Below are 11677 nucleotides of genomic sequence, written 5' to 3'. Positions count from 1 at the left end.
GTTTTTATATATATATATATATATAGTAAACTTTGAGCTCAACATAAATACTTATTTAAGTACTACTAGAACTCACCAAGTGAGCTTCCTGGTTAGTAAGAAAACTGGATCAAAAAATTTTACATAACTATATTTTCAAAACTATGTTGAAGGAAAAAAAAAAAAAAAGTGAAAAAAAGCTCTATTTCCTGAATTCTTACTTTTCTGTTTTGATCATAGGCAGAGTCAATTCCCAGGATGCTGTTGACTTCCACGTAAGGATACTGTTTCTCAAGAACACTAACCACATGCTCCACTTTTAGGTGATCTCCTGTTTTTACTTTGTTATATATCTGAAAGGGGAAATACAAATACAAGTTTACAGCTGCAAGTGCACAGCCTCTGTCCTTACCAAAGGTAGGCTGACCTATCACATGTATTCTAGTAATTATAAGGCATTAACAGCTAGATTGCAAAACATATATTTATTAGCTGCAATAACAGCTACTGAGCACTTGTAGTACTTACAATTATCTTCCTTTACCACACAGTCATTCCAGTGAGTTTGGAAGGAGGTATATATAATTTATTTCTTTAAATTCTAACTTGCATCTTTAATTAGAAAAGGTATTTGAGGGGTAAAAGTAGTGCTTGGGGGAGAAAAGGCTCAAGTAAAGCATATCCAAAGAGCTACCGTTCCTTTTAGAACTCAAGGCATGTCTATAAACCTCACAAGTAGGTAACTGCTTTCCTCTTGAAGGCAGAAGATTTTACTTTGATTTACAAATACATACTCAAAAAAATGATAATAAAAGTCATTGTCTTCAAGTCACCAGCAGTTTAATGTTACAGTATGGCCCAGCTTGTCAATTTGTACAACATCAAACCACACGTGAAAATGCATTTATTAGCACCTCCATTATCCTTTGATGTGGCAAAAGTAGGCAGCAGGAACTGTTCAAACCGAATTATAATATTCAAGGGATACAGCAGTTTAGAACTGGTTAACAAACTGAGCAAAGAGACAGGATCCAAAAAACACCCAGAAGCGTTAAGTGTCACTTTTAAATCTAATCTCACTTAGTAAAGTTACATTAGAAGCACTTTACAAAGAAATGTGTATCTTGTGGTACTCTAGTACTTGGAGATAATTGAAACACTAACAGAATCAAAGAAAAATTTCTTCCACTACCTACATAATAACATATTAACATAATTACACATGCATGGAAATACTCCAACGTTATTTTTCCTTTTAAGTTAATACTTACAGACATGACAGTCTGGAAGGCGTAATTATTGTCCATTTCTTGTGCCACATAATTGTACGCCCTGAGGAGGGCAACACCAGGATCCTGAAGTCCATCAACATCCTCTGAGTCATTAACCACAAAGACTAATCCTATCCTGCAATCAAACAAACCCCCAGATCATGAATCTGTTATACTAATAAATAATCAACTCTTCATACAACTGTCAGCAACGATCATCATCTTAAGACACAGGTGTCTTCTGGAATAGACTGGTAAGATTTTGAGCAGAGCAGCCAGGAATCAAACTTAGGACATAAAACCTCTAATGGTGAGTCCATAAGAATCTTGCTTTTCATCTCTCTTTCATCCAGAGTTTCTTTTTAGACTGTTATGAACTCTGTTTTGCTAGTAGCAAAAGTTTTATTTTAAAAAATAAATAAGAAACAGTATTTAGTAAATGTCCTTCCCACCATTTCCACAGTGTCTTAGCAATGCAAATTTTACAATTGCAAAAGTCACCCAAATAAAACTGATGCAAAAAAAAAAAAATCCTATTAAAACACTGCACTTACCTCAGTGGGATGTGGTTACTGAAGAACATCTCTGCGACATTCAGTAATTCTGCTGTGGTCTCGTGAACAGGATCTACTATCAGCACCTGCATACAAATTGCAAATGAAAAGTTTCTGTTCCCTTAAGAAGTCAAGATACGCTTTTTTTATTAGAGATAGCTTCATTCACATCTTGTAGAATTATCATCACTTCTATTTTATACACTGGCAGGGAGATGAGGCCCACTAAGTAGTAGTTTCTTCTGAAGTCACTAAGTCCGTTTTCTAAAACATCCAGTCTAAACTACTCCTTTTAACCTGAAAAGGCCGAACTCCTTATGTACTTTCCATATTTATCTCAGTATGCTCCAGCGTCTTGGCTTCTGCCTCTGTGTGTCCGCAGCCACACACCATTAAGCTGTGCGTGGGAGAGAGGCATTTGTCAGAACTGAGGAACACAGCACTGCTCTGCGCAGCCCCTTGGAGAGCTGCTGCTGCCAAGGCATCCTCAGAGCAAGCCCAAACCCAGACAGAATCTGGCCATTCTGAATGAATTTAGGACCCTTTATGCCACGTGTTGTCTTTTTATTTAATAATTTCAATGTCCAAAGTACTGAACTCAAAAGATAACACATTAATGCTCTCACAGCTTGAGGTGGTTCAAGTCCCTATTGCCACTAATCAGAGGTCACCCTGCTAAAAGAGCTAGAGCACAGAATTTACAAACTGCTTTTCAGATCTAGCTTTAAGTAGTTTACCTAGAGACTAAATGGACACCCAGGATTAAGCTGACAGCTGCTGATCATTTTTTGAAGTCTTTGCACAAGAATGCTTTCTAAGTGAAAAAAATGGAGTTGTTTTAACTCTGTTAAGAAGATACTAATTAACAAATTTGAGGGACTTCTTTAACCAACTTGAGGTATTATCACAAAGTTGAAATGCACCAAATTCTCACTTGTCAGATGACAGGTTTTTTCCATTGATGAAGCAATTGTTGGTAACTAACAGATGCCAGAGAATCATGCTCAATGATCTCCAGATCTCGGTCATAACTTACTAGTACAAGTAGAATAAAATCTTTCAGAAAAGCATCGTATCTCAAGATACTCAAGCGACAGGGAATCTAGCATATACATAGGAAAGTTGCAAAAGCTAATTGCCTCTGCTGTTGAAAAAACAAAATACACATTTCATTTCTAGTCAGATTACTACTTACAAAATTATGGAAGTTTTTTCTAATTTGTCTGATCACGCCTGGAAACGTGGGACGCAGCAGTTCTTGCACACTGGAGGGCCAGGAATTATACCTACTGTCAAACTCAAGATTGTTGATCCACTAAGAAAAAAAAAAGGCATTTAAATGATTTACAGTACTCCTGTTCAGGTCTAAGACTGTAAAATATTTTCAAACCAGACACTATATTGAGAACTGTATGAATAAAAAGGTTTTTTTTAAAAAGAGCTAATTATATTTAAACCTTACTTTCCTTTTATTCTTCACTGCAGTTTCAGAGCTGATTGTGAGGTAAGAATAAAAATTCCCCGACAGCTTAAGAACACATCGCCCAGCAGCAAATAAGCTATTTCTTATACAAAACCACACGCACTGAAATAGCAGGGCTTCTGATGTCCACAGCGTAGTCGGAATCTGACGGCTGGATGTTCAACTTCAGAACGTTGTGCAGTGAAAGACCCTCAATTCCCAAGCTGTGCAGGCCTTCCATAACGCGGGCTTCATTGCGTAGCACATCAATCAAGCTGGAAGAAAAAGAAAAAAAACAACATAGAGCTGTACAATGGTTTGAGTTGGAAGGAACTTTCAAGATCATCTAGATTCAACCCTCCTGCCATGGGCAGGGACACCTCTCGCTAGACCAGGTTGCTCAAAGCTCCATCCATCCTGGTCTTGAACATTTCTAGGGCCTGGGCTTCTACAACAAAATGTGGCAACAACAAAATGTTGAATTTTAAAAACACAGCAAATAACTTCCTCTTATCCTAAGAGTTAATGGATCCCAGGCGTAAACAAGTCTGCAATGTCTGTGTATTACTTCTTAGTTATCATCTATTTCTAACTGTCTTAAGAAACTTGAGATAACAAATCTTTTCAATTATATTGTATTTTTAGGAAAAAATACATTAAATCAAGATAACTAAAGCACGATACACGTATGTAATTTCAATTCCACATTATTGAAACAAATGTTGACAAAGATATATGATGGTCTTCAGATGAAAAAGATACAGGAGTTTATCCTTTGAAAATCAGTCTACTATCTTCAGAAAAAACCCGTACGTTGACGCTCCTGGAGGCCAAAATCTTGTTATTCATAGCATAGATCAAAAGAATAGTACAAAGGTGCCTTCCCAGTCCAATCTTCAGGGGTATTCCAGTTTACACATCAGCCTTTTTGTTAGAAATGTACTTGTGTAAGAGAAGGAGTCATGATTTGCTTTTTCTAGAGCTTAACAATTAAACTGGTCTAGATACAGACTTTGTGAAGAAGATTCAGAACTGTCTAAATGACTTTTATCATCCATGCACAAGCAGGATGCAACCTCCTAAACAGGATACAGTTATTCTGAAAAATAAAACATTCCTACCTAAATATGTCCTGAGTGTCTAAATCAATAAGTAGTCCGTTGATGAACAGGGCAGAATCTCCCGGTTGCAATCCTAATGTTCCTTTGAAATACTGCAAGAAAGTAGAAGGCCATTAGAGGAATGCTCTGCATGCATCAAAATTACTGGAGAGTTTAATGTGTCAAACTGCAGATTTTTTTCTCCCTTTCTGCATTACATAACTTCTCAACTGCAGTCCTTGCTGACTTCGGGCACACATCCATATCAGCGGAAAAAACAACTTTCTGCATGATTCTGTAACGCATTGGAAAGTCTCTGAGTAGACTTTTTAAATAGATTCAATAATTTAAAATGCTTGGGAAGCAATTTTTTTTTTTTTTAGCTGACAGTCCATCACGTAGATGGCATCCAGTTACCTGTCTCAGCTCTTTAACACATAAGTTTGTGCAGGACAGACTTAAACTTCTGGATACGGCATGGCACACACTAGTGGGACTGACTACTGGGTATAAGGTACCAGTTAAGTCCTAGTGGTTGTGTTGTCAATGAAAAGCACACAAGCTGCCACCGTAGTCCGATCTCCTCAAAAATCAGGCAGCACACAAGTGGATAAAGTCCTATTAGTATTCTGGAATTTCTCCCAAGTACCTGTAAGCAGCACCCCATTTGAATGGATACTTGTCCCCAAATTGAGGCACCATCACAGGGAACAATTTTGAATCAGAAGGGGTGAATAAAACAATCCTCCTGAAGCAAATTTCCCAACTCTATTATGAAAAATTCTGTTTAAAAACCTGAAAAAATGACATTGCTTTCTCTTGTCTTGCAGTACTAGTTAGAAAATTCTGTAAAGAGGCATGATGAAAACTAAAGTAAAAATACAGCATTTGGACATTTAAAAACTCTAACATCATGAAGGATGTGAGCCAAGCAAACAGAGGAATAGCAAAGTACTATGTCAAGTACCAACACAGGAAAGCAGCATCTAATCAGGAAATATTTATATACTTTATTACATAAAAAGCTACCAGAGAAGAGCTGAGTACATGCAGTGTTCAGCTGAATTTTTTGTGTAATTACATCATAAACTGTAACTTCTTAATAGCAGTGAACTTCACTATCACATGCTGTCCACACAACCTGTGTCATACAAAGAGTAGCTTCAAAGGGCCAGGTCAGAGCGAGATCTAGTAGCCTAGACATACTTGGAATAAAAATGAAATCCACAAAATCATGGGTTTACTTGTGGACCAGTCTGATCTAATAGGTAACAGAAAGGCCACCAGGTCGTTTCAGCTCGCGCTTACGTTCTATACTTTGTCCCTTCCAGAACCACACGGGACAACGGTGTCAAACCACATCCTTCGTTTCTGATTTTATCGCTACTGAACAACAAGAGATTTCTCTCAGAAGAGGAACCTCAGGGACATCTAAGTAGATGTCAGGTAATTTTGCACTTACTACTAGACTAGCTAAATATAATTTATTAGGTTTTTAATAAAGACATAAATGTGTACTTAACGTATTATGTATTTTTCCTATAAATACCAAGCAAGGCTGAAATGTGTGAATAGATTGGCGTAGATTATATAGCAAAAGCTGTCTGCACTACCTGGTGTATTTTAATTGTATAAAATTGTGTACAAAAGCCTGTATAGCATTTCCTAGTGGCTATTGGTTTTTCAGTTCTTCACTGATGCCAAATACACAAAAGAGCTGTTAAAACATTTTTCTACAAATGTCAGAGCCTTCACAGTGATCTCCAGAGGTCCCTCGTAACCTGGCTTTCTGTTACAGTTCATATTCAAAGCACGTGTAGACTTAACTGGATAGGTGTTACATTTTATTCTTTCACTAGTTTCACTCTCAAGGCACCAACACTGGAACCATTTTCTCCACGTGCTATGAATCATTCTAAGTCATAGCAGAAGGTTTTGAGTTTATTCGTGACGAATTCAGGTATCTAACCACCATCTCAAATTGGGTAATGTGAACGAAGTTTCTCCTGCATCCTTAAAACTGTAAGGAGATGCTTAATATGTTTGCTTTTCAAGCAACAGCTTTCTAACAAGCTCTGTTCCATCCAAACCAGCTCAGATATATTAAAATAATCTAAAAAATAACTACATTTTGACTCTAATAACTTCCACTAAAAAACACTTGCACTTTTAATATCTAGTAGCTTTTGAGAAGTTCAGAATACAATCAAAACCAAAAATCAGTAACTTAAAGTCAGCCTCTTTTTAACTATTACCCAAGGCAAATAGCGCTATGACATTCAGACTTGACACATCTGCTGTACCCCTCAAACAACAACTGGGTCAGAGACTGAAAGAACGTCCCCCGACAGCCACAGTCCTACAAGAAACATATTGACCTTGTCTATCCAGCTTTTGCTGGCAAGTCATCACAGCAAATGGATAACTTAGAAACTAAGTGACAGCTGCTGTGACACAGACATCCAAATTTCTACTGCTTCGTTTTTGGCACAGTCCTGTCCTGCACACCAGATTAAGACACTCTGCATGAAAATCCTGAGAACGCCTACACTGTGTGTTTTCTGTAAATGAACATTTTCCCCTGCATTAACAAAATAATACTTTCACTGTATTTGAAGTTAATTTTATAAACACAAATACATGCAGTTACCAGATTCTGAGTTCAGACACCAAACAGAAGGTCATTTTGACACACGTTACCAAGTGCTTGCTAATTAACTACCAGAACACTAGACTACCGTGAACAACTATTACAGAGGCAGCTCTGTTAACAAAATCCCGTATCGTCATTCCCCAACACAGTGATCTCACTCTTAAGAATTCATGGCCAATATTTTTATATTTGAGTAAACAAACTAAAATATGTTCCTAATCCATGTTTGAAAATCCACTTCTTTACTTCCCAGATGCATACTACAACAGAGTTGAGTGTGAAAAGTCATTATTTTGAGCAAAATGTAAACTTTTGAATAGAATCATTATTTCCAAAACATGAATTTATATTAAAACTTAAGTGCAAAATCACTATGTTACTTTCTGGAAGCATTACCTTCTGGTTCTCTTCAATTTCTGCTCTGAGTTCCGAAGAAACAACTGTTTTCGTTATGGCTCTACAGAAATAAAAATATCATGCTGTGAATCATCTTCCCCTTTTATCTCATGTATAGATTAGATAACTACTTATGCTACTTCTTCTACTTTATATATAAATGTATTGAGTCTCCTGGTATAACGGGCTGCAGTCAGAAGCACTTGCATTTCGTGGTACCGTTAAACAGTAGGATGCACTGTTTTTTCTTGTACTATATAATTCAAGAGAATAGCGATTGTGCTACCACAGAATGGGTGAGTACAGCTCACAGGTCAGACTAAAAAGGCAACAAGAGTGCAATACCGACCTTAAGAAGCCATAAATAGCACCATCTTAACATTAGTTAGTGGGAAGTAGAATTCAGCTTCTTTTTACTCCCAAGTATATCTCCACCTACTCAAAATGGAGCAGCTCCTATATCATCTTCACAACCCATATTTCTTTATCAAAAGAAATGTATTTCTAGACTGCATGGGCAGGCCAGATTATGACTAAGTTTCTTGGGATTTAATTTGAATATGCTCAAGACAGTCATTGACAAAGTGCAAAAAAACAGTGGAATTGCACATCAGTCTGACTGGGCTGTTTGTCAAAGCAGATCCCAGAAGAGTGGAATCCAGTGAACAGATGAAACTTAAAGCCACCAAACAGAAGACCTACACAATAAAATCTTGAGGACATGACACAAAAGGTTCTGAAGCACTTCACAACAAAATAGCGTGGGTAATTCTGTCAAATTTTCCACCAGGCCACATCAACTGCCATCCAAGAAAAACACTGAAAGATCCTCTTTGTAATCTCACGCTCTGCATAAACATTCTGCACTGTTTGCTTCCAGCTAAATTGAAACTCGGGCATTAACCCAACCAATGCTGCCTGTCGAGGGTTCTGTCCAGGAAAAAAATAGTAAGACAACTTCCTAGAACTCAGAGTTACCTGGCCTTTGTAGGAAAGTTCTGACTGAGATCTTTCATGACCATCAAAGCATCCACAGGGGGAGCAGTCAAAATGCGAGCAGCAGTTTGAAAACTTAAATCTAGAAGCAAAGAAACAGAAGTCGAGAACTCTAAGCAGAAAACAAGCCAATGCAGGGTCATCTTAACTTTACCTTTCATTTTTTCTGCTTGTTACCTACGAAAACTCATTCTCTAGCTGCGCCTTCTGAATATTTTTATTTCCTTCCTTGTATTCAACTTCTATTTGTTGCCTTGAAGTAAGTAACCCCTTCAAAACGAACCCATGTTCCATCTAGAGGTTGCTTCAAGGAGTTCAGACCATCACCTTTTTTTCTAGCTGAGGTGTGAGGATCTGCCCTTCGGAAAGGGTCTGTGAACTTCTTTCCCAAGCTAGAAATATAAATGGCCATCTGTTGGAAATAGGTAGATTCTCTGTGGCTACAACAAATGTTCACCATTTCAAATTACTCTTTTTCTTTTTTTTTTTTCCTCGAGGACGAAAAGCCTTTCCACGGGCCTCTACATATGATTTCCAGGGAAACGGGACACAGTTGCGCACGTACACTTTTAAAATCCAGTTTTCCTTTGGTCTTGAGAAATCTCAGCTTTCCATGCCAAGAATGTAACCATGGAAAGAAACTTTACATTTCCTTTGCTTCTCTGCATTTAGCAGATCATACAAGTAGTCAGTTTAGCAGGTGGCTTACTACACTTCACAATATAGAAAGCAAACCTCCTTTCACAAGTCCTGTGAAACAATCTTTAATCTAAAGGCTATTTCAACAGGACTCTACAAAGGTGCTTTAGAAAATTCAGTGTTTTCTAATGCAGGAATTTACAGTCAACCTTTCTCAACTGTACACAGCCACTAGCAACCTTATTTGCATAGAATACGAGATGATCTTCTGAGGTCCCTTCCAACCCCTGACATTCTGTGATTCTGTGAAGATATGGTTACATTAAAGTTTTTGCAGGACGATACTAGAAGCCTTCATGCAGATTACCTTGTAACTGCCAGACTTTCAAAGGTGCCATTTCATTGGTACTTTCCACGAGGTGTTTCCTGAGCTCTTTCAGCTCTTCTGTCAAGTCAGGATACAAGTGCCTAAAAGGATATGAGGGTAAAACAATTTGTGTGGTTTCCTATAAGCAACTCTGCTGCTAATTCAAAGAAACTAACAGATGAAAAGGTATGTTGCTAACACATACAGAAAACAAAAACATTTAATAATAACAAAAAGACCAACATCTCTGCATCAAGTTTTTGATATGACAAAAGACCAACAACTTAAAACTGAGTTTTACCTTAGTTTTCCAAACAGAAATCCTTGCACTTCATCAATAGGGTCATTTTCATCTATTACTGTAGCATTTACATCCGTGCCTATAAACACACCAAGAAGTACACTATTCCCAAGCTATTTAGAAAAAGTTTGTACATCAGTTTTCTTTAGTTTAATAAAACCACACTGCAGTAACTGAAAAGAAGAAAGTGCAAGTTTCACGTTTACTTTTAAACCTGTATCCAAGAGATATTGCCTTTAGAAATGAACACAGTAACAGCTGAAATAAAACCAAGTTGGATTATTGAGAGGGAAGAGCTTAAGATGAGAGGAAATCTCAGAGACCTAGGCACTGCAGAGGAATTCACTAGGACCTGGGAGCTTTCAGGACATGCCAGCTTTGTAGATCAGGTACTAAACTTCAGTTGTGAACAGCAACCTTGATTTTAGCCCCAAAACATATGATAAAAAAACACAGTCTCCAAGTAAAGTCCAATTCTGTGCTTAAACGTCAAAAAGAAATCTGTGCAAGACTCACCTGATCTCCCAGCTGGCTGGACTAAAGCTCCAATCTAGTTGTTTTATGCTCAAGTCTAACTAGTCCTGATCTTTTAGACGAGCGTTTGCTTCTGGACAAGCCAAAACAGCCCAGGCAGGAGTAAAAGACTTCACAGTCACAACACTCACAGAACCAGGCAGCTGGATGAGAACCATATACCTCTAACGTGCAGCTTCCTATCCGGGAACTATTTGTAGCTCATAGCAAGGCGAGTAGTTTGTCCATTTTGTAAAACATTTTACATTACTGCATCAACATTGATATAAAACTTCACAAGTTCACGAAACCCAAATCTGTCCCAGAGCTGGTTTTCTCCCTCCACCTGAAAAGGCCTCTAATACCCTATTCTACAAACAACATCAGGGGTTTTGCATGACTTTTTGATGACAAATGAATGGAAATTCTCACACAGTAACAGAAATTTTTAAGTTGGATCACCTCCTCTAGTATGTTAGCTTCTCTTAAAATCAAATACTTCTACAAATAAAGACCAAAGGTTTTATGTGTCTATATTCTAGATGATGGCAAAACATTTTGAGTCAGAGTTTAGATCTGTATCTAAAAGCCGATAAAACAACAAAATCCTGAAGAACCCAGCTAAAAATTGGCATTCTAGTCTCCACAACCGTAATCTCAAACTAAAAAAAAAAATTTTTTTTGTCTGGTACTTAACTCCAAGACAAAAGCTGGAAATTCTGGGAACATCTAAATAAAAAGTATACACATACAGAGATTATCCTGATAAAATATTTTTGGCAGCTGCCTGAGAGTTTGGAAGACAGAGGTCAGGGCTCTAAATAAAGCAGCAAAAGCAAAAAATCATGGAGAATTCTAAGTTCTGTTTTTCCAAAGAAAAAGAAAACGCATTTTGCTCTGAGGATGGATAAGCTAAGGCAAATTAAAGTAAAGAAATTGCTTTACATCTGGAGAGAACCTGGTTATCTGGTAAAAAACCAGTTGCATTAGCGGTGCCATTACTGAGATCTAGTCCAGAGCCCTGACTCCACTGTGGCAAGCGTTTCAGACAGAAGACAAAGATACGCTTCACAAAGAATATAATCCCAAAAGAGAGAGGAAGAGAAGTGATTTCAGAGCTCAGAAAAGAATATCTGCAAGAGAAATATTAAACTGTCTTTGCAGAATGCTCACATTAAAATTGTTAAAATATTAACTCACCTTTCACCTGTGTATCATCCTTGGCCTTGTATTCTGTGCTTTTAATAGCCAGTTCCACACCGTAGCCAGAGAGGTAGACTTTTTCTTTACTGGGATGCTATGAGAAAAAGCAAAGAGCACAATATTGCCACGCCTTGTTTTGATGCACAGATTAAAAGCTGCCATTTCCCAAAGCTACGAAATCTCAAGCTGACACACGCTTCAGACATAACTGGTAATGCACAAGTGAGAAACGAACACAGGGAG

The 11677-nt window shown here is 37.6% G+C and overlaps 1 protein-coding gene across 1 annotated transcript in view; it reads right to left on the bottom strand.

Moving 5' to 3' along the window:
- Nucleotides 1-1800: 1800 nt before the first annotated feature.
- LOC104278743 (UDP-glucose:glycoprotein glucosyltransferase 1-like) overlaps nt 1801-11677 on the bottom strand; it is a 15950-nt gene continuing 6073 nt past the window's right edge. The window contains exons 6-14 of the mRNA XM_009875818.1: nt 11432-11528; nt 9719-9797; nt 9418-9518; nt 8394-8493; nt 7416-7476; nt 4388-4479; nt 3391-3541; nt 3000-3119; nt 1801-1890 (exon numbers count right to left, since the gene is read on the bottom strand). Coding sequence (XP_009874120.1) covers nt 1801-1890; nt 3000-3119; nt 3391-3541; nt 4388-4479; nt 7416-7476; nt 8394-8493; nt 9418-9518; nt 9719-9797; nt 11432-11528 — 891 coding nt within the window. The remainder of the gene's footprint in view (nt 1891-2999; nt 3120-3390; nt 3542-4387; nt 4480-7415; nt 7477-8393; nt 8494-9417; nt 9519-9718; nt 9798-11431; nt 11529-11677) is intronic.

This window comes from Apaloderma vittatum, unplaced genomic scaffold, assembly GCF_000703405.1.
Source record: "Apaloderma vittatum isolate BGI_N311 unplaced genomic scaffold, ASM70340v1 scaffold1609, whole genome shotgun sequence".
NCBI classification, from domain to species: Eukaryota; Metazoa; Chordata; class Aves; order Trogoniformes; family Trogonidae; genus Apaloderma; species Apaloderma vittatum.
The sequence above is the reverse complement of the archived record's forward strand: the minus strand, read 5'-3'. Positions and strand labels throughout refer to the sequence as shown.